This window comes from Sturnira hondurensis, unplaced genomic scaffold (genome assembly GCF_014824575.4).
Source record: "Sturnira hondurensis isolate 20B ecotype Veracruz unplaced genomic scaffold, ASM1482457v3 Scaffold0020119, whole genome shotgun sequence".
NCBI lineage: Eukaryota > Metazoa > Chordata > Mammalia > Chiroptera > Phyllostomidae > Sturnira > Sturnira hondurensis.
The window spans coordinates 1,145,518-1,169,571 of NW_028092750.1; the positions used below are offsets into that span (position 1 = coordinate 1,145,518).

The window sequence follows — 24,054 nt, forward strand, 5'->3', positions numbered from 1 at the left end:
TATGTGCCCTGACTGGGAATGGAACCTTCAGCCTTTGGTGTATGGACGACACACTCCAACCAATGGAGCCACCCAGCCAGGGCAAGCGTTTTCTTCTCTTAACCACAGGACTGAAGCTATTGGGAAAATTTTAAATTCTAGGATTCCAGGTTTTTATTAGTCACAGACAGCTGCTAAATGCTTCAAAGTTTTTTTCCCCCTCAGGAGCAACCTTATCTCACCAGCATCTGTGGCTTTTGTGGGTGGAGGCCCAGAGCCCAAAAGGAAATAACCATCACTACAGATGCCCCGCACCCCCAGCCAGGGGTTGGTCCCCCCACCAGTGCGGAGGTGCAGCAGGTCGCACTGGGTGGTTTAGGAGAGGAAGGGAGGCTGTGTTCAGCTCTGTGCCGTGTAGAAGGTGGTCCCTCCGAGCCTAAATACAGACCTGCTTCCACCCGGGGCCACAGGGCAGCTGGACAGTCTCCCTCTGTGGCAGGAGGAGAAATGGTCACAAGTGGGCAGTCTGTGCTGGACTCTTCAGCAAGGGAGTGAAGAGCTCCACCAGGAGCCCACAGCGGCTGAGCCCTGGCCCTGCCGAGCTGGCCAGCGGTGCCGGGCCCGGCAGAGCACGCATGACATCCTGTCTGGGGCTGACATTCCTGTTTACCAAGGGCCTCCCTGTGCTCAGGCTTGCCAGCCACCACAGCGGTTCTAAGGTGACCCACTTTCCCAACTAAAATGGGCCACAGTGTCTGAAAAGCAAAAGGGCATTTATGCAGCTAACACAACAAAATGGTGTGAAATGGTGTCCTTCCCAGCCAATCTGGGAGTTCAGCAAGGGCACATCTTTCCAAAGCATAAATCCCATCATCGCTGTTTGTGAGATGAGATAAATGATAAGTAGCACTGTCAATTGTTTCAGACGAAACGGATGTGTGAGCAGCATGTACCCACACTGGGAACAGTGTGGGTAGGTGGTAAACTGGGTGGCAGTTTGGAAAGGAAGGGGTCAATGGGGGAGAAAGTGTGAGGGGTGCTCTGTGGAGGGAGTGGGGCCGGGCTGGCCGGGCTCTCTGTCCTGGGGTCTGCGGCTGTGGCTGGGGCAGGCTGTGGTGTCCAGTCTGGCTCGGCAATGGGCCCCCGGGGCCCATTTGAGTCACCTCAGCCAGGCTGGAGGGGTCAGTGCCCAGGAGTCTACCTGCCCCATCCCCAGGAGGCCATTGCCAAGGCAGCTGGGTGCTGTGTCTGTTCGCTCCCTGTTCAACACAAGGGTCAGCTGGGCCCAGACCCTCCGCCAGGCCCTGGGAATGAGGGGGTTAAGGAAATGAATGGACAGTCTGGTCCTGAGGGAGCTTGCTGTCTAGTAACGGAGATGGACGATTTCACACATCACTCCTTTGTTACTGTGGTGATGACGGCTCTGAGAAGCATCCAATACCCCACCTGGGCGTGTGGTGGCCTGTCAGACCTGGTCCAAGTCTTGCCCTGTCTGTGGCCTCAGCAGCTGGGTCAGGGAGCCTGGTGACTGGAGCAGGTGTCCCGCCAGCTTCCTGCAGACAGCAGGGCCTGCCTGCTGCCCAAAGAAGCGGCCTCTGTTGCCTACCCAGCGTTTCAGGTTGGAAAATAAAACAGAGCACCCGATTTTCCAGCAGTGTTGCAAAGCTTTTGATTTATAGAAGGGCCCGCACAGAGTGCGCTTTTTCCTCTGGTGGCTTAGCACGACTGCCCCGCCCCGCCCCGCCCCCTCCGGCCCCACTGGCCTCCTTCAGTGAGCGGAGGAATAGGTGTGGTGGCCATGCCTTCCCTCTCCCCTGTCATCCTCCAACACAAGTCATGGNAGCGGCCTCTGTTGCCTACCCAGCGTTTCAGGTTGGAAAATAAAACAGAGCACCCGATTTTCCAGCAGTGTTGCAAAGCTTTTGATTTATAGAAGGGCCCGCACAGAGTGCGCTTTTTCCTCTGGTGGCTTAGCACGACTGCCCCGCCCCGCCCCGCCCTGCCCCCTCCGGCCCCACTGGCCTCCTTCAGTGAGCAGAGGAATAGGTGTGGTGGCCATGCCTTCCCTCTCCCCTGTCATCCTCCAACACAAGTCATGGGCGGGAGAATGTTACAGGCCATTCCTCCCGTGAATTCCCATTTTGATCATCAAAAGGGGGTAATTGCCGCGTAGCCAGAGTCTTCTAACACAACGTGCCTCTTACGCTTGACAAATGACACCCACGTAGCTGCTCGTCTAAATGTGGGCTGAGGTCAGACCTGCTGTGAATTCAGTTCAACAACTGTTTATTCACATCAGATTTGGTGGGGGAGGGGGGAGTGTTAAAAAGCTCCCGTGGCAGGAGAACGCCTGGGTGAAGGGCAGACATTCTCCTCGTCCATCCATAAGTTGCACGGGGCGGGGGCGGGGGAGGCGGGGGGCGCTGCGCTGCGAAGGAAGGCAAGCGCTGCCTCGCTGTTTATTTTGCATTAAACAGGAAATAAAGGGAGTCTTTATTGAATTTTTGGCTTGGGAGCCCAATGTTTCTAGCTAAGCTGAATTCCTGTCATTGGATTTTTAGAAATTATTATTGGTTCATTCCAGAAATATTTGAAGACACACTATGTGTCTGTAATACAGAAATGAAGGAGGCCCAGTCTGTCCTTGAAGGACTCACAGTCCCGTGAGGCAGCAAAAACCCACGCACAGGTAAAGAGCCGTGTAAGACAGTGTGGCCAAGGACTGAGTGAGTGGCTCAGAAAGCACGTGTTGGAGGGATAAAGGGGGAGTCAAACCTGCCTGAATGGGGTATCTGGCAGAGGGGCTACGGGGGGGTGGGGCTGCCTCCTCCCCCCTCCATCAGCAAGCCTTGCGGAATTGGTTACCTCATGCCTCAGGGCCTCCAAGAGTGGCAGGACGTCATTTTTTGCATGAATGAATGAAATGGTTCCTGGGGGTTGGTAGGATTCTGATAGGTAGAGAGGAGAGAAGTGCCAGAGTTCAAAGTGTGACTTTGGAAAGGCCGTTGGAGACCACTGGCTGGGAAAAGGGAAGGGAGGGAATGAGACAGAAGATCTGGGTGGCTGTTAACTGAGGCATAAGGCCTGGGGGGTCACAGGAAGGTTCTGAGCAAGACCCACAAAGTCACAATGGTCGGCGTGGATGAATGTGCCAGCGACCCCCACAGACTGAGGAGACACTCAGGGCCCTTGTGAAGTGACCGAATTATGGTACCCTTCTGCCCCCACGATCCACGTTACACCCCTGACTGGGGAACAGAAGTGGGGACAGGAAGGTGGTGGAAGGACAGAAAAGGCCTTGCTGGGCAGGACAGGCTCTTAGAGTGGGAACGGGCGACATGTGAAGGGCATGGGAGGCTTCTGGTCTGCCAGCTGGACGTGCCAGAGCCCCACCCAGTGAAAGCAGGGAGGGCCAGGGGCATCCTGGGTGTGTTCCGTCCGAGGTGCTGAGGCAGGTGCCACGCTGGCTGTTGGGAAAGTGGACCTCTATCTGGAAGGCAATTTTGTTTAAATAGCTGAATAAAGAAAGCTGCGGGCTTTGAGAGCAAGAGGCAGGAACCTGTCAGCAGCAGAGGGAAGGGGCTTGTTAAGGGAGCAGAGGTTGTGCAGTGCCCACGAGTCCCACATGCTGGTGGGATGGAGGAGGCCTGGCACATCTCCACCACGGCCTTCCCACCCCAGTACCGCTCCAGAAAGGATGACTCGGGAGGGCAGGCTGGGCTGGTGTTAAATTCTGACCCAGAGCAGAGGGAAGGAGGACCCTGGACAAAGACCTGGTCCTTGTGAACGTGCCTCCCAGAAGGTCCAAGGAGTGACATCAGTGTGGCAGTGGGAGGAGCCGGTTGGCTGGAAAAGGGGAGGAGAGGGAATGGGATGGGAAGATCAGGGAGGCTCTCGACCGGGAGCCTCGGGTCTGATAAGTCTTAGGAAGGTTTCGCATTGCGGGCTTGCTTGCCTTCTTGCTTTGCCTCCCTGTGTCTTTCTCTGATGCAATCTTCAACTGGACTTTCAAAACTAGTGGTTTTTCCTTATTGCCAACAGCCCTACACTGTCACGTTGTGGAATTTGCAAGTCATTCTCAGAAGCTGTGAAATATCGGTCAGGCACAGCACTGGGAATCCAAGCTCTTTACCAGCCCCTGGCGAGGGAGGCAGGGCCCGGCCTTGCTGTACCTTGCTTTTCCATTTTGGAAGCTGGTGACAGTCCCTTCCAGGATTCAGATCCTCCCTGGGGGTGTGATAAGCATGAACTAGGACAAATACAGAAGGTTCTGTGGATTCCCTGGAGGAAGGCCTTTTGGAGAGCTCAGTGAACTACTGTCTTCAGCAAGAGAGACCGCATTCAGAACTTATTTTTAATTTTAAGATGTGCCAAACACATTACCAGCTTCTGGGTAAAACTAGCAAGTCTAGTGAGCCCTTTGTTAGAAGGGGAAAATGTGTATATGTTCTAGTGTTTCAAATTGTTTTTTTCTATTTTGGAGTTAAACTTCCTGGGGAACAAAATCCAAACACTTGTGGTTGTGGAAGGGATTCCACAGCAGTGAAATAAGCAGGGAAGTGCTGTGAGTCTGCCTGTGTTTTCCGATACCGGGGTCCCTGACCAGCCCACGTGAGCTCGTTAACTAGCAGTGAGCGCTGAATCTGAGCCATGCAGGGTTTCCCTGCAGCCTCAGGCCTCAGTCAAGAGCAGCTGGGAGGCAGCCCTGCCCTCACTGCATGCACCCAGGTCTGACTCTCAGCTCCTCCGGGTGGGCGCAGGGTGGACTTTGAATGTGTACGTACTGGGCAGGCCCCTAAGAGACCACCCAGAGGCCTGAGCCCCAGGCCATGACCTGTGTGGGTGAACTCAACACCAGGCAGTAGACAGGGCTGGGTAGGGGCGAGGACCACTCAGAGGCCAGTAGTTAGGGGCTGAGAGCACAGGCTAGGAGTCAGACCTCGGTGCTCTCCCTCATTTACCTACTGATCAGCCGAGTGAACTTGGGGAAGTTGCAAAACCTTGCCAGATTTTCTTGTTTTCCCCCTGTGATGTGCTGTAGCATTAGCCTTCTCATGTTGTCTTGAGAATTGAGCAAGGGGATGGATGGGAAGCTCTGAGTTTGATAAATGAGGGACCTTGTGGTCATTATCATTCAGAGAGGCAGGCCTTGTGGTTGGGAGGAAGTCTGTCAGGGTCCATGAAGGGGAGAGAACGTATTTTGTTGAATGAGTGAATGAGTGAATGAATGAATGAATGAATGAGGTGGATTTGATCCCAACAGAACAGGAAGGAGCTGCTTCCATGGAGGGTGAAGAAAGACATTCCATTTTGGGGAGACAATGAAGATAAACCTGCCCCAACTGCTGTCCTACAGCTTGGAGGGAACAAGTCCCCCTGGGCCTGTCCACCACGTGGGTGTGCAAACACACACTCTACATGCACGGAGACCCACACACAGCAGGGACACACAGCCCTACACATCACATCGTCACGCTCACAGACACACACAAAGGCCCATCCCACAGAGGCCTGTGCAGATAACACGGACACACACAGACACACACGGTCACCCCATGTGCACACACGCAGCGAGCTGGTGGGTGAGCTGCACCTGTTCTAGCACTTTCGCTTCTCCCAGCCTTGCTTCCTCATCCGAGAACCCACCAGTTATACTCCCGCTGAGGGATGCTGTCCTGATCCAGGGCAGGTTACAGGGCTAGCTGGGCGCTCCCACTCCCGGGCCTTCCTTCTCCTGTCGTGGCAGGGATGCTGAGGTCCACCTTCCACATCTGCCCTTAGCCAGCCTGTGCTCTGCCCCACAGTAGGTGTAGGGGTGGGGTGAGAGGGGAGATCTGTGAATGTAATGAGTTTGCCTGCCCTGTGAAGAAGCTGCAGGGCTGATGTTACCGCAGTAACTTTCCTTCAGGGCATTACGCATTACACACTGGAATTCCAGCTGGCTTGTGGGATGGGAAGAGGCAGGAGGGGCTGGCCCCCAGGTTGGTTTAGACCTCAGCCCTTTCTCGGCGTGCCCCTGTCCACGTGTCTCGGTGGCATGGGTCCTGTGGCCTGGATGGAAGCTGTAAAGAATGCAGGATCCCAGCGGGCCAACATCAGCTTGCCACTGGCAGCTCTCCTTCCACGCTGTGTGGAAGGAACCAGGGCCAAATGCCATCACTGCTGGCCACATACTTTCCACCGTCCTGCAGGACTGGTGGAACAGGGCCCAGCTTTGCACCCTGAAGCCAGTGGCGAGGAGTCACGAGTCCCCAGGCACCCAAATAATTGTCCTGTTCAACTTCCAGTTCATTTACATCCTAGCTGGCATTTGGCTTGGGTCTCTGGGAGCCCCCTGCCAGCACCCGCACCTGGCCCCACCCCTTCCCCACTTGCCCAGCTCAGAGAGCTTCTTGCCATATACCTCAGGGGCCCCGCCCTGGCTGGGCCTCGGGAGACCTCTGGAATCAGCCAGCCCTCTCATCTGGGTAATGGGAGGGCAGTAGCTATAACGCCCCTTGATCTATTGTTTGAGGACTAAGGTAGAGAGAGCACTTCCAGCCTTACTGGGCACTCCACTCCACAGCTGTATTGCATTGCAGTTCATGGGATCTGAGTATCGACTGGCAGCTGGGGACACTGAGGGGGCTCCAAAGGGAGGTACACTTGGTCATGTCAGGCTGTGGGCCCACTGCTAAGTAATTGCTCCATAGGCGAGAGCAGAAAGTCACTGGACATGATTACAAAGAGCTTTCTGGTGGCCGGCCCTGTGGAGGAATGGAGGAGGGAGCCAGAGGCAGGGACTCACCTAGGGAGCCTTACAAGAGCTGGTGGCAGTCCCCTGGGGTAGGGGCAGGGGTGGGGGCTAGAAGTGAAAGATTCAGGAGGAAGCTTCCATGGTGTTTGAGGGCAGGTTGGGGAGCCTTGGAAAAGCATAAACCCCGGGGTAGCCCCTCATTTCTTTCCCCTAGCTTGGCCTCTTGGGGCCTTCCATTCTTCTACCAAACCCCTGGGACCTGGAGGAGGTATGGAGCAGGGACTTGCTACTCAGTGCGGGTGGGCAGGGAGGAGAGCCCACGCTGCAGTGAGCTCCTGCCCCCCAACCCCGCCTCTTCTTCCTCCAGCGGTGGGGTCCTGCCTCTCTCGATCACTGCCTCAGAAAGATCCACGGGGCTGCAGGTGAGGAGGGGGCTTTCCAAAGACCTCAAGGCATTTAGAATCTTTCCCTTCTTTGTCACAGTGGTGTGTCCCCAACCCCCTGGTCCCCAGGACGCGTCCCCCCTGGGTCTCTGCAGACACTGCTTCCCTACCTCATTCCTAAGAGAGCCCTACCCACCCCACTCTGGGGATGTTCTCACTCAGAAAGGCCGGCCCCAGGATCCTAAGTGGTGTGCGAGGTGGCACCACCAGCTGAGTCTCATCTGCCTGAACCCTCAGTCTCAGGAAAGATACGCACATACGCAGAGTCACTCCCATGCTCACATACATGCAGCACGCGCATGCTCAGGAGTAAAATACAAAATCTAGGTTAGTTTTTCTACAGAACATAAAAATTCAGAGAACACATTCTCTTTTCTGCTATAATTTTGAGACCCTTGCCAGGGGGCTAGGGCTGCTGCCCCCTGTTCTCCAGGCTTTTAGGGGGGACATGGCAGAGGCTGCTGGGGCCCTCTGAGTCTTCTGGTGGCCCCAGTCACCCCTGCTCCCTCTCCTGGGTGCCCACAGTCACACTCCCCACTGTGCACACTGCTTTATAATGGTGTCCTTGTGCTGTGTGCTCCTGGGGGTGCCCGTAGCCCCCTGCAGGGCCTGGGGATGGAGGCAGTCTGGCAAAGTTGCCTCTCCATGGCTAGACAGGAAAGTAACCAGTATCCTTCGGTGCCTCCTCCCGCCCAGAACCTGAATATCCAGGTGGAGGACATCCGGATCCGACCCATCCTCTCCACCTACCGCAAGCGCACCCCGGTGACGGAGGGCTACGTGGAGGTGAAGGAGGGCAAGGCCTGGAAGCAGATCTGTGACAAGCACTGGACAGCCAAGAATTCCCACGTGGTCTGCGGCATGTTCGGCTTCCCTGGGGAGAAGACATACAACACCAAGGTGTACAAGTAAGAGGCCTGCACGAGGCGCATTTTTCTGGGCTGGGGCAGCCGGCTTTCTGAAGAGCAAGTTCTGGTGGTGGGCACTGGGCAGAGGGCCCCTGCCGGCCGGCTGTCATGGGCAGGCCTCGCCCCCAAATTAGTCACACTCCTGTGGAGACAGACCCCACAAGGATGACAAGGCAGAATGAGGGGAGGGTGTGGGAGAGGGGCCGTGCAAGTAAAACCTCACCTCCCAGCTCTGACAGCCAGCTCAGTGATGAGGGCAGAGCCAGGACAGCGCCAACTTAAGAAGAAACGTTTCCTTGCCCTCAGTAACCAATTAGTCTGAAAAAACTGGGAATTCACAGAAACTGTTAAGAAATTCAGTCAGTTACACCAATCCCAATGAAATCTTATAATTTTGTTATGATTTCCAAATATAATACCTCCGGGGTGGCAGGGGGAGGGCGGGCAGAGGGAATAATAACGGGTCTCAGAGTCATTTGCCCAGAGGGGTATTCAGTGGAGGGTCTGCACGCAGCGACAAGCTGGCGGCTGGGGTGCACTGGCTGGTAGCGGGGCCTTCCTATCTCCTCTTAATAATGATAACCTGTGTCCTGAGTGCTTCCGCTGTGCCAGGCTCTGCCCTTGGTCATTCAGCCCTCACAGTGTTAGGAACTAGGGGTTGATTTTGGAGCTGAGGACACGAGTCAGAGAGGAAAGCGGCAGATCTAAGGAGCAAGCGCAGGTCTGCTGCCGTGGGGGTCACACCCCTACACGGTTGGGACCCCCAGCCCCTTCCTTCTCAGCCAGGGAGCCAGGGCACGTGGGATGCAGCCCCAGCTCTCCCTCCAGGTCCCTGGGGTCGAGGCAGACCGCAGGCCCTTGGGCTCGGCCTGCCTGTTTGGGGTAGGTCCCTAAGCCACCGTGAGGCTGAGTGCTGGTGACTGTGCTGCTCTCAGCTGGGCAGGCTCCCTATCCCCCCAGGGGTTACCTCAGTGGTGATCCCCACCCAGACACCCCCAGACATGGCCCAGACCTTCCTGTTTACCTTCCTGTTTACCCTGGGGTTCCCAACCTCTGAATACTTTGAAGAACACCTGCCCGCTGGCCAATTCCTTAACTTTCTCAGCTTCTACCATTGGAGCCAAGAAAAGCAACCACCCACCCGTCACCCCAACAAACTCCCGTCTGGCTGCCCTACAGTGCCCCAGCCTGGCAGCTGCTCTGGGCCTGGGAGAGCTGCCATCAGCCCTGTCCAGGGCGGGATGGGGCACCTGAGGCCGAGGGAGACTGGAAGCTTACAGGTGTGGATGAAAAGGGACCGCGTACGAAACCTGACAAGCTCAGGGGAGGCCTGCGTGTGGCTTTACAAACTCAGAGACCTAAAGTAACCACAGAGGATGGTGTGAAATGGAAACCTTCCAACTAAAAGCAGGGTATGGCGGGCAGTCCTGTCCTAGGTTGGGATCTTCCCTGATAAAAGCCAGTCTTCACCTTAAATGAGCCTGTCTGTTGTCTCTTTGCATCTAGGATAACATATACCTGATAAACATGCCTTTGCAAGAGCAAAGTAATTTCCCTTTTTCTGGATCCTTCATTGTTATTGTTGTCATGTTGACTGTTGACTATTAACTATCCTGCACTCACCCATGTAAAAGAAGTGTGTGTCGGAGCTTCTGTCGAGATGGAGGTGTAGGCGGACACCCCTCACCTCATTGCACAACCATAAGAAGGAACACAGCTAAATTATAATCACAAAACACCCAGAACTGTATGGAAGTGTGACAACCAAGGATTTAAAGAAGCTATATTCATCCAGATGGGTAGGAGGGATGGAGATGGGGAGTGGGGGCAGAGAGGACTTGGTGCGGCCGGCGAGCAAGGGGCAGGGAGGCAGAGAAGCAGCAAGGGGCCCAGCGGAACAGGCAGCCCCACGCTCACGTGTGGTGGATAAACATCGGGGAGACACCTGCGAGTGAGCCCAGCCCCAGGCCAGGTGTCGCAACGCAACCCAGGGCTCCAATGCTGGAAAAATAAAGCCTCGTAACTTCTAGGTATAAACCCAATGGAGGCTGGGGTGGGAGAAAAAACTGCCAGTACATATACACACTCACCCACCCTGGGAACCACAACCAGGGCAGCAGCTAGAGGGGTGCCAGTTGCATATGGGAAGTGGGTGAAGTGGCTGGAAAGAGGGCAAGGGCCACGCAAGCCCCCAGAAATCAGCCAGCAGCGGTATTGTCCCCTCTCTGACTCCTTCCCCACACACAGAGAGTTGCCCCACCCTGGCGAATACGCAAGGCTCCACCCCATTTGACTTAACAGGTGCACCAAAATGGAATCAGAGTGCCTCTACCTGGTACACAGACACAGGGAGGCTGCCAAAATCAGGAGACAAAGAAATAATGGCCCAAATGAAGGAACAGAACGGAACTCCAGAAAAAGAACTAAGTGATGCAGAGTTGAAAACACAGGTGGTCAGAATGCTCAGAGATCCCACTGAATACGGCAAAAGTGTGGGGGAAGAAATGCAGGCTCTGCCGAGGGAAATAAAGAAAAATCCGCAGGAAACCAACGGCGAAGGGAGGGAAGCCTGTATTAAAATCAATGATTTGTAGCATAAGGAAGAAGTAAACTTTCAATGAGACCAAATGAAGAAGACAAGAATTTAAAAAAAACGGGGAGTTTGAGAAGACTCCAGGATATCTCCAAAAGGGCCTACATCCGAATCATAGGGGTGCCAGAAGGAGAAAAGGAAGAACAAGAAATTGAAAACTTAATTGAAAAAATAATGAAAAAAAAACTTTCCTAATTTGGCAAAGGAAATAACCATGCAAGCCCAGGAAGCACACAGAGTCCCAAACAAGTTGGGTCCAAAGGGGTTCACACCAAGACACATCATAACTAAAATGCCAAAGGTTAAAGATAAAGAGAGAATCTTAAAAGCATCAAGAAAAAAGCAGAGAGTTACCTACGAAGGAGTGCCCGTAAGACTACCAACTGATTTCTCAAAAGAAACTTTGCAGGATAGAAGGGTCTGGCAAGAACTATACAAAGGGATGAAAAACAAGGACCTACATGCAAGATTACTCTGCAACACTATCACTTAGAATTAAAGAGCAGATAAACCACTTCCCAGACAAGGTAAAGTTAAAGGAGTGCATCGTCATCAAGCCCTTAGTATATGAAATGTTAAAGGGACTTATGTAAGAAAAAGAAGTTTAAAAATGTGAACAGTAAAATGACAACAAACTCAGAACTATCAACAACTGAACCTAAAAAACAAAAACTACGCAAACAACTAGAACAGGAACAGAATCACAGAAATGGAGGTCACATGGAGGGTCGTCAGTGGGGAGGCGGAGGGTGGAGAATGGGGGAAAAGCTACAGGGAATAAGAAGCATAGATGGTACGTACAAAATAAGGGGAGGTTAAGAATAGCATAGGCAATGGAGAAGCTAAAGAAATTATGTGTGTGACCCATGGACATGAACTAAAATGGGGGATTGCAGGAGAGAAGGGGGGAGCAGGGAAAAGGGGGCACGGGGGAACATTGGGACAACTGTAATAGCATAATCAATAAAACATACTTAAAAAAAGAAGTGTTTATCATTTTACTTTTTATCCAGTTCCAGAAGTTTCCCCGCTTTTTCCCGCCGCCCTAATCTATTACCAGTGGATTTCATGTAACCCCCCTTACACTTTCTCCCTCCATTATAATGTATAAAATAAGATGCAAAACTGCCGTTTTCCAGAGCATTTTCTCAGTCCCCTGAGATTTTGCTTCCCAGCAATTGTCGTCAGTTTGGCTCCAACAAACTCACAACGTTTCTGACAGGTTTGGATGTTTCTCACATTGGCAAAGTGGATTTGTCATTTGAGACTTATTGCCTCCCCTAGGAGGGCCTGGAGGGCACGCACTTCTCCAGACCTGAGGAGTAGCTCTGTGCGGGGAGCCCCCGTGGCCTCGAAGGGCTCTGACCGCACCTCTCTTCACGCCGCCGTACCTCACAGGGGGACCCCAGTCACTGAACTGGGCCACCGAAATGCTGTGGGGGTAATTGATCCCAAGGTGGCAGTGGCCAAATGGCAGCACAGAGCCACCAAAGGCGAGGTGGGCATGGCGATGGCGTGAACAGCAGGCTCACACAGCAATCAGGATAACCGACATGCGCAGACCCACGGCGCTGGTTGGCTGGTCGTGCTGTTCCTAGGAGAGAAGTATACAACAGTCGTGTGCTGCTTAGCAATGGGCACGCGTTCTGAGAAATGTCATTAGGTGTGAGCCTCATAGAGCACACGTACCCGACCTCGATGGCATGGCCTGCTGTGCACTTCGGCTGTGCAACACACCACCACCACATCTGCACTCATCACTGACTGCAAAGTCCTACGGGGGCACCCAAAACACCCCGGATTTATTGATGGAAAATTGTGTGTTTATTCTTACATGTTTAAACGTCCGTCACCTTCAAAGTACTCTCCATTTTTTAAAAATATTTTATTTATTTACATTGGGAGAGAGGGGAAGGGAGGGAGAAAGAGAGGGAGAGAAACATCAATGTGCAAGAAATACATTGATCGGTTGCCTCTCGCACGCCTCCAACTGGGGACCCAGCCCGAAACCCAGGCATGTGCCCTGCCTGACTTGGAATCGAACCAGCGACCTTTTGGTTTACAGGCCAGCACTCAGTCCACTGAGCCACACCAGCTGGGGCAAAGTACTCTCCTTTGATGCAATACAACTATTGAGGCATTTTTTCCACTGCTCAAAACAGTTTTTTCACTCAGTGATTTTGATGCCTTTTAGTGTTTCTGCCATTTTTTTCTTTCATCCCTTTGAGGATTTTTTATCTGGGGAAACAACAAAAGAAAGATCACTCGGGGTAAAATAAGGTGAATAGGGAGGGTGGGGCACATTTTTGGTCTCAAACTGCTGAACATTCAGTACAGTGTTGGCAGGTACACTCGTAAACCACTCTTCATGAAATGGGCAAATACGTTGGGAAAATCTTAAAAAAGAATTCACTGAAGCCGAACGCAGCCTCTCACAGTAACACCACCTGGTACACTGATACATATGGGTCCCTAGAATACTCACCTAGCCAAGCCTGTACCACAAGAGGCCTGCCCTTCAGAAAATAATTTTATTTTTTGAGGGGGTCCCCCTTGTGTGTGTGGGATGACTGTAGACAGAAAGCCTACTAACTTCTTTCTTGTTCTCTATGAGCAGAAAAGCTCTTGGTCAAGTGAACAAAGGTCTAACTTGAATCATAAGAACAGAGAGTCACAGCCCTCAGTCAGTGACCAGTCTGGAGCCGGTTTTCAGACCCAGAACCCACTGAGTGAAGAGAAGCTGCGTCCCCTTGAGGACGGACCCTGGTGCACTCACTGCCTGGAGTTCTCACTGTTTGTCTTCCTCCCAGCCTTCCACAGAAGGACCTTGGCTCTTTTACCAGGAAAACTGTGCATTGGGAGAGTGGAAACAGTCGGAACTTCGGGCTGTCCTGGACACTGGCTCTGAGCTGAAACACACTGGAGACCCACGTGTCACCGTGGCCCCCAGTCTGAGTAGGGGGTTGTGGGGGGCCAGACGATCACTGAGTTTTGGCTCACGTCTGTCTCACAGCGGGTCCCGGACCCCATCCTGTGTAATCTCCCTATGTCAATGTTAAGAAACATCCAAACCTGTAAGAATTTGTATGGATTTATTTGAGCCAAACTGACAACAATTACCAGGGGATCTGTGGTCTCTGCTGTGGTGGTGGTACCCTGAGGGATCTGGGGAAAAAAGGAAATGACCCTGACATTCCAAATGTTGGTTATTGTAGATTCAAAAAGACAGTGGACAAGCTCAGTCAAGGGGAAAACTGACCTTTGTTCAGGAAGATTCTAGCCTAGGACATGACTGCCCGCTATGACCTGCTTTTAGTTAGGAAGTTCTAGTTCCAGATCATCTATGTGGCTACTTTTACGTCTCTGAGTTTGTAGGGCCCACCATGCAGGCCTCCCCTGGCTTGTCAGCTTCAGTACGTGGCCTCTTTCTCGTCCACACCTGCTTCCACAATGCATACTTGGAGCAGACGTGCTCAGCAGCTGGCAGGCTTCCTGCAAAGGCAGGGCTCCCCTTGGCTCTGGGAGAGAGCCGGCAGGACTTGTTGTTTTTCATGAAATCTGCCCAGCCCTGTGTTCTTCTTGCTGCACAGCTTCAGGCCTGGACACCTCTTTCCCTAGCGGGCTCCCCATGCATGCCAATGGCCGTCCCTAACTCCGGTCTCCCTCCAATCACCAGGCCTGGAGTGGGCCACCCACCCATCCACCCCAGCCCTTGTCTGCAGGCCCTGGGGCCTGTCTGGTGTGGATCACCAAGCAGGGTGGGGGCGGGGGGTTCTGCGAGACAGAAGCCTGTGGGGGTCAGGGAGATTCCTATGAGGTGATGTAAGAGGACGGCAGGGCTGAGGGGCAGCAGCGGTCAGGACTCTGCTCCTGGCAGAGTCGCCGTTCTCTGAAAGCTAAAGGCTGAAGGATTCTCCAAGCCAGTGGGAGCTGACGCATTCTTGCACAGCTGGTAGCCCCCGCAGGCCCTCTGCCCTGATGTGGGTGTCATGGGGAACACCCTGGAGGTTGTGGATCCACATGGGGAGGGGCAGTGGTTCCTAGAATTATCCTCAGTCCCCTGATAGTGCTTCACTCCAGGCTGCAGCCCTGTGAGCACAGGTCCAGCATTTTCCAGGACAGGCCTCTTTCCAAAGATTCTGGGTCACTGTGCCCACAATTGTACTAGAACTATACGTCTCATTCTGGGTTACGGAAAGACGTTGGTGTGTCTGTGTTCACATCCCATTCACTTGCAAACAAAGCAGGAACTCACAGGTCTGCTGGGCCAGTGGGGTCAGGACCTTGCTTCTGTGTCCTGCAGGGCCCAGAGGGCCCTGGGAGCCCCCAACTGGGCAGCCAGCAACAGTGCTGCCTGGCTACCTCTGGCAGCTCAGGGGTCCTGCCAGGCTAGGGCAGGCACACAAACCTCAAAGAGCTGGGACAGCCTGGGATGAGAGGACAAGGTGTCCTCTGCAGTCATTCAAGGCTCAGGCTCAGTTCAAACCTTACTCTTCTGTAAAGTCATCCTTTGTCACCGCCACCACAGGGATCCCACCCTAATCTTAGATCTTCTTTTTCTCCTTTACCCAGTACGGTTTTATTTATTTATCTTACAAACATGGGCGTAGCCCTTCTTGTGTGCTGGACACAGCACTCCGTGCTCCACGGGTAGTGACTCATTTGACTTTCCCAGCAATCCTATTGAGTAGATCCTGATGCTGCTTTTACCTTGGAAATGGGGAAACTGAGGCACAGTAACCTTTCTGTTAACCAGCTCAGTACTCGTTGATTGATCGTTGTTTTAGAAAAAACTTTGGCTCACCTCAATCCTTTGGCTCACACTCTGCCTCTCATAGAAAGGGTGGTGACACAGGGCAGGAGCGTCCCGAGGACACGGTGTGGGGACAGAAGCAGCCTCGCTGACTCCTGCCGGGCGAAGATTTTCCCAGGGCAGTAGCTGAGCTTCGCCACCTTGGGATTTTTTCTTACCAAGCAAATGATTCTTTAATTCAGCAGAGGGGTCCCTTTAGATTGTTCTCTTCGCGTTTGCATCCCTGGCGACCCTGCGTATCCTCAGGAGAGAATTTAACAACGCAGCAGTACTGCTTGTTGACAGAGGGAAATAAAGGCAGGTGACAGCAACAGACGTTTTCTGAAGGGTCTGGGTGACCCCCCACTGTGGTTTGCCCAGCCAGTGCTAAGGGGTTTCCTGGGACCAGGGGTCCCGTCCCTTTCAGATCCCTTTTTGCATTTTGTATCAATGGGCCTTAGTATTATCTCACCACACTGAGTTAGTCCCGTCTCCTAGGATGTAAGCTGCCTGGGGGCAGGAGGCCACGAGTCCCGAGGGGCTCCAGGTGCATAGGCTGTGCCGCCTGGCTCCTGCAGCCATGCCCTGGAGCCTCGCTGTCAGAGGAGTGAGGGGCAGGTTCCAGGACACGCAGGTCACCTGTCCCTCCTGTCCTCTGCAGGATGTTCGCCGCGCGGAAAAAGCAGCGCTACTGGCGGTTCTCCATGGACTGCACAGGCTCGGAGGCCCACATCTCCAGCTGCAAGCTGGGCACGCAGGTGACGCGGGACCCCGTGAAGAACATCACCTGCGAGAACGGGCTGCCTGTGGTGGTGAGCTGCGTGCCTGGCCAGGTCTTCAGCCTGGATGGACCTTCAAGGTTCCGGAAAGCCTACAAGCCAGAGGTAAGGACAGGGCAGGAGTCTGGCCACTGGGCCCCTGGGTTGGGTGGTAGCAGCTAAGGGAACAGACAAGGCCCCCAGGAAAATGAGGGGAGCTGGCCCCCAATCAGACCGATTTTCTAGAGGACAGGAAAGTGCATGGCGCCTGTCAGGGCCAGTCTCACAAATAGATGCTACCTCTAGAGTGTGACAGGCAGCTGGCCCCCTGCCCCAAATCATAGCACCCCCTTCCACCATCACTGCTCCACGCTGAGACTGGGGTCCTCTCTGTGAGGGACAGATACCCCTGTAGGAGAGGAGAGCTCTTCAGTGTCGGCGTTTACTGTCTGCTGGATTGGAACAGCGGGGGTGGGGGGGCGGGGGACACCTTATGCTTCTGCACAATTCCTAGAGGACGGAGTGCCCTAGAGCTTTTGGAAATGCAATACAACTCTTAAAAGTACATGAGCTCAGCTGCAAAGGTTTGCAAGCTTGTTTTGGTTTATTCCATAGCAGAAAGGATTAACATTTTAAATAGCTTTCATAAAAATAAAAAATGGAAAGCTGCTATTACCATGTCATCTGTTCCCACGAGTCATGTTATATGTATGGGCACCAGCACCTGTGTGTGTGTGCATGGACGTGCATGTGTGTGCACAGGCATGCGTGTACTCCGGAGATGTCGGTGCACATCTGCTCGTGCAAATGAACGCCCCATTTCAGCAGGCTGATTTCCCAGCACAGGCAACCAGCCCAGCCAGGGCGGGCTTGCGCGTCTCGGACGGCAGCGTTCTGCTGCTCCTGAAAACCAGGAAGAAGCTTTCCGCTTTCCTGCTCTTTGTTTTTCATGTGTCCACCGAAGGGTCTCTGGGGTTTGCATGCCCTGGAAACTGCTAACATGAGGCCAGTAGGTGGGAATAGTGGGTGGCAAATAGCACATGGGTAACGAGAGGGAGGGGTAGGAAAGAGAGTTGAGCATTTCTTAGGGAACGATTCCCTGTGCCAGATAAAACCCCGGGACCTCGGGATCAGCCAGCTGGCAGGGGTGAGCTCCAAGTCAGCTCTGAGCCTGGCAAGGTAAGCGGAGGGGGAAAAGCCTCGGTGGCGGCGGCTGGGGAGGAGTGGCAGACCATCCCCAAGCCTGGAAGGTTTTGTCAGTGGAGGCAGCGCCCTTCTGTCTCCTTTCCTCTCCTCGCCTACCCTCCAGCCTTTCCCCTCTGCACTCCCCATGGCCTCTCCCCTGCACTCCCCATGGCCATCATCAATGACCTGCTTTTGGAAAGAGGTCAACAACACTCATCCGTCAAACCAGGACAGGAGACAGATAAACCACACTGGGGGTCCCTCCCAGACTGGGGTGGTGTATTTGGACAAAAGAGGAGGCCTTAAAGGCCAGGAGTGACGTGGCTGCTGTAGCCCAGCCAGCCCCACCGTGGAGCAGGGGGTGTGGGAACTGTTTGCAGTGCCTCGTCACCCAGATCCCAGGCCCTACTGTTTGGAAACCCCTCTTACTGTGCGGTTTAAAGCAAAGGAATCAAGCTCATACCACGCCAATTAGAAAAGGAAAAACGCAGGGGAGCCTGACATCATATTTTCCCTCACTGACTCTGCCTGGCCGCTGCAGGCTGCCGGAGGGGTTCTTGGACACTCCACTCCATGGGGAGGGGCTCGGGCATCTGGCTAGACCGCTTGGGTAGGGAGGTGGGGGAGGGAAATGGGTGGGGCCGGCAGTTTTACTTGTTTTGTAAAGCTAGAAGCAGGACTCTTGAAACCAGTGGGCCTTCTGCACCCACCCCTGTTTTCTTTTTTCTTCTCCCGCTAGTGCCAGGGTCAGAGGACTCCCTGTGATCAGTAAAACTGGGTGCTGCCACAGTTGGTGGGGGAGAGAGGTGTGGCTGAGGGGGAGCCTCAGCAGAGGACGGAGACACAGGGTCCCGTTGGGTCCCGTTTGATCCACAGCCCTCAAGGTGGCTGATACCGATGAATGTTTAAAGACACCGCCTCCAACCAGGCCTGCTTTGGCGGGACCATCGGTGGGGGTGGGGGTAGGGTAAAGGGCGTCCTGGGCTGAGGACTATACAGGCCAGTGTAGGACAGTGACTGGTCTGATGCAATGCACACTGAATGGCTGCACAGTCACCCCTTCATCCCTCTGTGTTGGATTAAATGACAATCAGCAGTAACTCAGAGCCTCGAAGGCTTTGAAGTCCCCTGCCCCAACATGCACCAAACTGATGCAGACCAGGGCATGTGGGCAGATGGAGTCCAGTGACCTGGGTCCCATCAAGACCGTGTGATCCAGTGCCGCGGGTGGAGAGCGGGTCTCATGCTGTGCAGTGGAGTAGAACCCATAGGAGATAAGGCTTCCAGACGGTCCATGAGCAGTTAGAATGTTTTAACGGGAACTGCTGACTCCGTCTGCATCTTCTGAAGACTGGGGCCAGTTTGGACTTGGAGTAGAGTCAGGGGTGATGGGAGCAGAGGGGTGGCCGGGCAGGAGCCCTGGTGTTACAGTGCTGCAATAAGCCAGGGAGAATGACGGTCCCGCTGGGCTCTGCCGACTTTCGGGGTTGGGAGCTTCTTTCTGTAGCTCTAAAGCCCGAGGCTCTGGATGAGGGGATGGAGGGAAGGGCTGGTGGTAAGGTCTTTGAGCCAGGCATGGGTTGGGGGGCCGAGCTGATGAAGCAGAGTCCCCTGACACATGCACGAATACACATGCGTGTCTAGTACAGTTCTAGCTCCTGGCCTGGGGGCCCTGGCTCGGAGTGGGGGCGGTTGGGGAGGGAGGATAGTGGGCCATGGCTGCCCGCTGATCGTGCCTCTGTGCCTACACTCAGCAGAACCATGTGTCTCTTCAGCAGCCCCTGGTGCGGCTGAGAGGCGGCGCCAACCTCGGAGAGGGCCGTGTGGAGGTGCTCAAGAACGGTGAATGGGGTACCATCTGTGATGACAAGTGGGACCTCGTGTCTGCCAGCGTGGTCTGCAGAGAGCTGGGCTTTGGGAGTGCCAAAGAGGCCCTCACTGGCTCCCGGCTGGGGCAAGGTAAGGAGTGGGAAGACATCCCATGGCCCGTCTTCGTGGGATCTGGCTGGCCTGGGGCTCTCCCTGCTCTTCCTGCTTCTCCTCCCACCTCCAGCAGGTGTTCCCCTTAGAGAACCTCAGGCCTCTGCAGTTGGAGCTGGAAGGGCCTTGGGGAATACTGCGTCCCCATTTCCCAGATCTGGAAACTGAGGCCCAAATAAGGGAGTAAATTACCAAGATGAGACAACATATTAGCATCCAGTGAACACTTCAATGGGGGTCTCCCAGCTGCCTCACTGAGAAACTGGATCTCTCAGGAAGGCGCCCCAGGAGAGCTCCTCAGGCTGTGGACCACCCTGGGTGCAAAGGAATTTCCATGTGCTCAAACTTTTCCCCTCTGGTGCCGCCCCACAAACATCCTCTCCCTGCCACCAGAGATTAGGAACACGGTGGCCTTCTCCAGCTAGTCATGAAATGCTCAGGAGAAGGGGCCTGGTTCTGATTAAATGTCTTGAAAAAATCTTCCCCTTGAGCAAAGAACCAAATATAGGACACTTTCAAGTGGGTCCCTGTGTTGAGAGCAATGTGGTGAACGTGACATGACAACAGCGTCCCCTCCCGCCGAGCCAGGGGACCACTGACCCACGAAAGCCCTGGGCCTTCAGGAGGAGGCTCTTCACCCCAGACAAACTGCAGCCCTGTGAGTGCCCAGCCCGCTCCTGGAGAACTGAGGGCCGAGCAGCGGAAACCGCCCCTCAGTGTTGACCAGCAGGGAGGCCGCGGTGGTCCAGGGCTGCCATGGTGGGGAGGGGGGCGGAGGAAGGAAAGAGCTGCGGGTGGGTTGTGCGGTGTCCTATCCGGCAGGCAGAGGTGTTTCCATTCTGTCAGACACGGGGCCGTTGCCCCACAGAAAGGAATGTGCTGAGGTCATAGATCACAGCCCAGAGGAGATAATAGCCCTGTGGGCTGGAGAGAGAGTCCCTGGCCGTCTGGTCTAAAAGATGAGGGATTTGACAACAAGCCTGAGGTCATCCCCACAGTGATGGCAGAGAAAGGCTGAAACCCCAGTCTTCTGACTGACTCTCTCCCCTTCGCACCCAGTCTGGCTCACACCCAGAACAAACACCTCTCTACCTTCACTCTCCAACCCCGCAAACCTCCTGGGTGTGCACAGAAGTTTGGGGTCTAGGGTGGACTTTAATGTCACAGCGTGCCCCTTGGCAGCCTGACAGTCCTCCCCCCCGGTCATGGCGAGCAATTCGCGCTTCCCTCAGACGTCGAACATTCCTACAGTTCATGTTCCTGATTGGCTGGCGTGATGGTTCGTGCTCTCCCTCGGCGGACAGGACAGCTCATTCCGAGGAATAAACAAGCTCTGGGTGGCATAAACATCCCCTGTCCCCTGGCTTTGTGCTCTTAGACCTAATTACTTCCCTGCCCAGCAGCTGCCAGGTCCCCGGGGCCTGCGGAACTCTGGGAGAGAGATGTCCTTGAAAGAACCGTTGGATGATTTACTGTCTGCTGTTGCACAGGGCGGACTCAACTCTGGTGGACGGGAAGAGAAAAGTCCACTTCAATGTCAAGTCACAGAGCAGATGGGGTCTGTCCCTCAGTCCTGGCTCTGGCTGGTGGACCAAGTGACCACACACAAGCAAGGGCAGCAAAAGGGCGATCACCGAGAGTCAGGACATCTGGGTCCCTGCCCCAGCCCCAGCCCTGTAGCTATTTGCACGGTGACTTTGAGTGACCTTCTGGGCCGCAGGATCTTGACCGGATTCATGATATTGGAGGTTCTGTCTGGCTGCAGCCTCTTGTGATTCTCTGAACCTTCCCCCCAGCAGTGAAGCTGTGTCAGAGTCCAGCTCTGCGCTTTGTGCCGCAAGGCCCCGCGCTCACTGGCATCACAACCGTCTGCCTATGCACCCACCAGCCCCCTGACCCAGCTGCGTCAGAAGGGCCTGTCTTTTATCTCTGTGTCTTTAGTGCTGAGTCTGTGCCCAGCTCGTGGGGCTCCAGGAACATTCATTTTATGAAGAGTGAATGAATAAACGAATGGATGGGTTGCAGTTGCATAAGCAAGGTCAGCCAAGTGAACACTTGGTAGTGTCCAGACTTGCGCTGTCCAACAGAAAGGCCATGCAAGCCACATGCACAGTATTAAATTTTCTAGACATAATTTTAAATTTTTTGAGTAGGTACATAGTAAGAAAGAAAGAGAGAGAGGAAGAAGTGAAATTAATTTTAATGATATATTTTCTTTACCCAGTAGATACGAAATATCTTGATTTCAACATGAAATCAATATAAATGCAGTTAATGAGATAGTTGACACGTTGTGCACTAACTCCTTGGAACCCAGGATGCTGTCTACACTCACAGCACGTCTCGGTCTGGACTGGCCACATTGCATGTGTGCAGTGTGCCCGGGGCTGCTGTGTCGGGCAGGGAAGTGCTAGAGCAGCCATTCGCACCTGGTGTGCCACCAGACGTTTTAACACATGCGACACCTGACTGTTTAGTCAGGGGCACGGACCTCTTTTCCCTTAGACTGTCAAATTAAAAAAATGACAACAGCCAATACAATCACAGCTGTCTGGTGCGAATGAATCAAAACAATACTGATTTTTTGACAGATCAGCCAAAATATATTTTCTGGTGTGCTGCAGAGCTTCGGGAATTAGCTTATGTGCGCCGTGAGATGGCAGGGGTTGGAAGTCACTGCTCTAGAGAACTGGCTTTCACCCCTTTGGCTTGCAACCCCCAGGGAGAGGTGCATGTGACGGCGCGTGCACACAGGTGCGGCTGAAATAAAACCGTGTGAGGCAATGCCTATCTCTGCAACACGCAAGGCACTCTGCTGTGTCCTGTTCTATTCTTCTGGCTCTTAAAACTCTGATTCTAACCTGCAGGATTGATTGTGGGTCCAGAGTCCATACCTTGTTCCAAGAGGTGGGGCGTGGCTTTGCCCCAGCACTCTTCTCCTGCCCCAGACTGCTGGTCATCTGGGGCCAGAGCTTGTACGAGGAGGAAGAGCAGGACCAAGGTGGAGCTGGGGAGCAATGCAAGGTCCAGTCAGAACCCAGGAGGAAGGGAATGCTTGGGGTCAGAATGCACATCAAACCCAAGTCAACAAAAGTGGCCAGGAGCCTGCAGAGCCCACTGGGTATGCTGCAGCTGGACACGCAGGCCAGGGCCCTCCACCGACGCCCCCAGTCCTGTCCAGCCTGGGGCGGTGTGGAAAAGAGGGTAGCAAACACTGGTTTTCCCATCTCTGTGCCCTGCCCCTCCGTCCCAGGAATATGCACACTCCAGGGAAGCCCAATAAATATTATATATCCTCATCAGCACCACCGTCATCATCCTCATCCTCACAGTCACCCAACAGGTTCTGTCTGATCTAAGTGGAGTCCACAGTTGCTGCCCATTTCTATGTTCACCTTAATTCACGAGCTGTGGCCTCTGCTTGCCCTGTTTGGGATCTGTACTGTGTCTCTGCTTCTCCAGCCTTTGGACACAACCAGCCGTAGTCAGCCATGTGCTTTTATTAATTTTGTAAAATTCCAAGGAACTAGAAGCTCCATCGTTTATGAATTTCCAAGGAACTGGAACTTGGCTCCTACCTTCCACCATGGGTGGCTCTTAGAATTTAATTTTTGGCCTCAGTGAGCCTAGATACTGGTGTCTCCAGAACCCTGTGACAGAGCCAGGGGCCCTCCCTTCAGGTTGAAAACAGAGGCAGTCACCTCCACCTTTGAGCACATCATATTACAAGTCTGTGCGTACCTGTCTGCCTCGCCCACGAACTGCCTATGGATTCTTTGTGGCAGGGCGTGCCTTCTTCATATGAGTCCCGACACCTGGCCCAGGGCTGACATACACCAGCTTCTCAGTGCAGTCTACCCATCCATTCGGACAATATTTGCCACGCTCTCTGTTTGCCGAGGTCTGGCTGGGGAGACAAAGGGAACGCAGACACGATGCCAGCCCTCAGGGGGCTTACCCGAGTGGGGAGGCAGGCAGACACTGAACGTGAAGCAGTGCTCAGTGGGAGGCTGCCCGAGAAGACCCAGCTTGGATGAGGTCAGGAAGGCTTTCCGTGGACATGGCATTGAAGCTGGGCACCCAAAACGTGGGCAGGAGTTAGCTGGTGAGGACTGGGAGGAAGTCAGTCCAGGCAGGGGGTCCATGTGGAGGGAAGCATGTGGCTCCGTGGAGCAGCTGAAAAAGACGACGTGGCCGAGGGTGAGGAGCTGGCAGGAGGCCAAGTGGAGGTCAGACCCGCAGGGCCTGCTGGCCACCCGGGGACTGAGAGTTTTGCCCTGAAGGACCGTGAGAAGCCATTGCAGGGACTTCAGACGAGAAAGGACATGATCTGATTTGCATTAAAAAATCCCTTGGGCTGTCGTGTATTCCAGTCTCTTGCTTATTCCTGCATGGTCGCTGCTGGTCATTTGCTGATTCTTTCATCTGCGCTCCCAGCTCCGCTGTCCACACGTGCCCATAAAACTGGGGGGCACACTTGGGTGTGGCCCACAGGGAGCCCTGGCAGCAGATTGGAGGGGTGCAGCAGAGAGAGGCCAGGTATTTCTTAGAAGGTCCCTGAAGGCCACCGTGTCCCTCACCGAGGGTGACAGCTCCCATCAGGTGCCTTTCCACACTGCTCTTGGATGTCGCCACCCTCCACTCACCTGCAGGCCCAGGGCTGCTCCCAGTGGCCCCGGG

General features: G+C 54.1%; 1 protein-coding gene across 2 annotated transcripts in view; it reads left to right on the top strand.

Moving 5' to 3' along the window:
* LOXL2 (lysyl oxidase like 2) overlaps positions 1-24,054 on the top strand; it is a 97,466-nt gene that overhangs the window by 49,363 nt on the left and 24,049 nt on the right. Inside the window, exons 4-6 of one of the 2 annotated variants that reach the window (XM_037028655.1) lie at positions 7,855-8,066; positions 16,113-16,335; positions 19,170-19,353. In XM_037028655.1, the coding sequence (XP_036884550.1) occupies positions 7,855-8,066; positions 16,113-16,335; positions 19,170-19,353 (619 nt within the window). Of the gene's footprint in view, positions 1-7,854; positions 8,067-16,112; positions 16,336-19,169; positions 19,354-24,054 lie in introns of those variants that run through there. The other variant, XM_037028654.1, reaches the window with a different exon arrangement.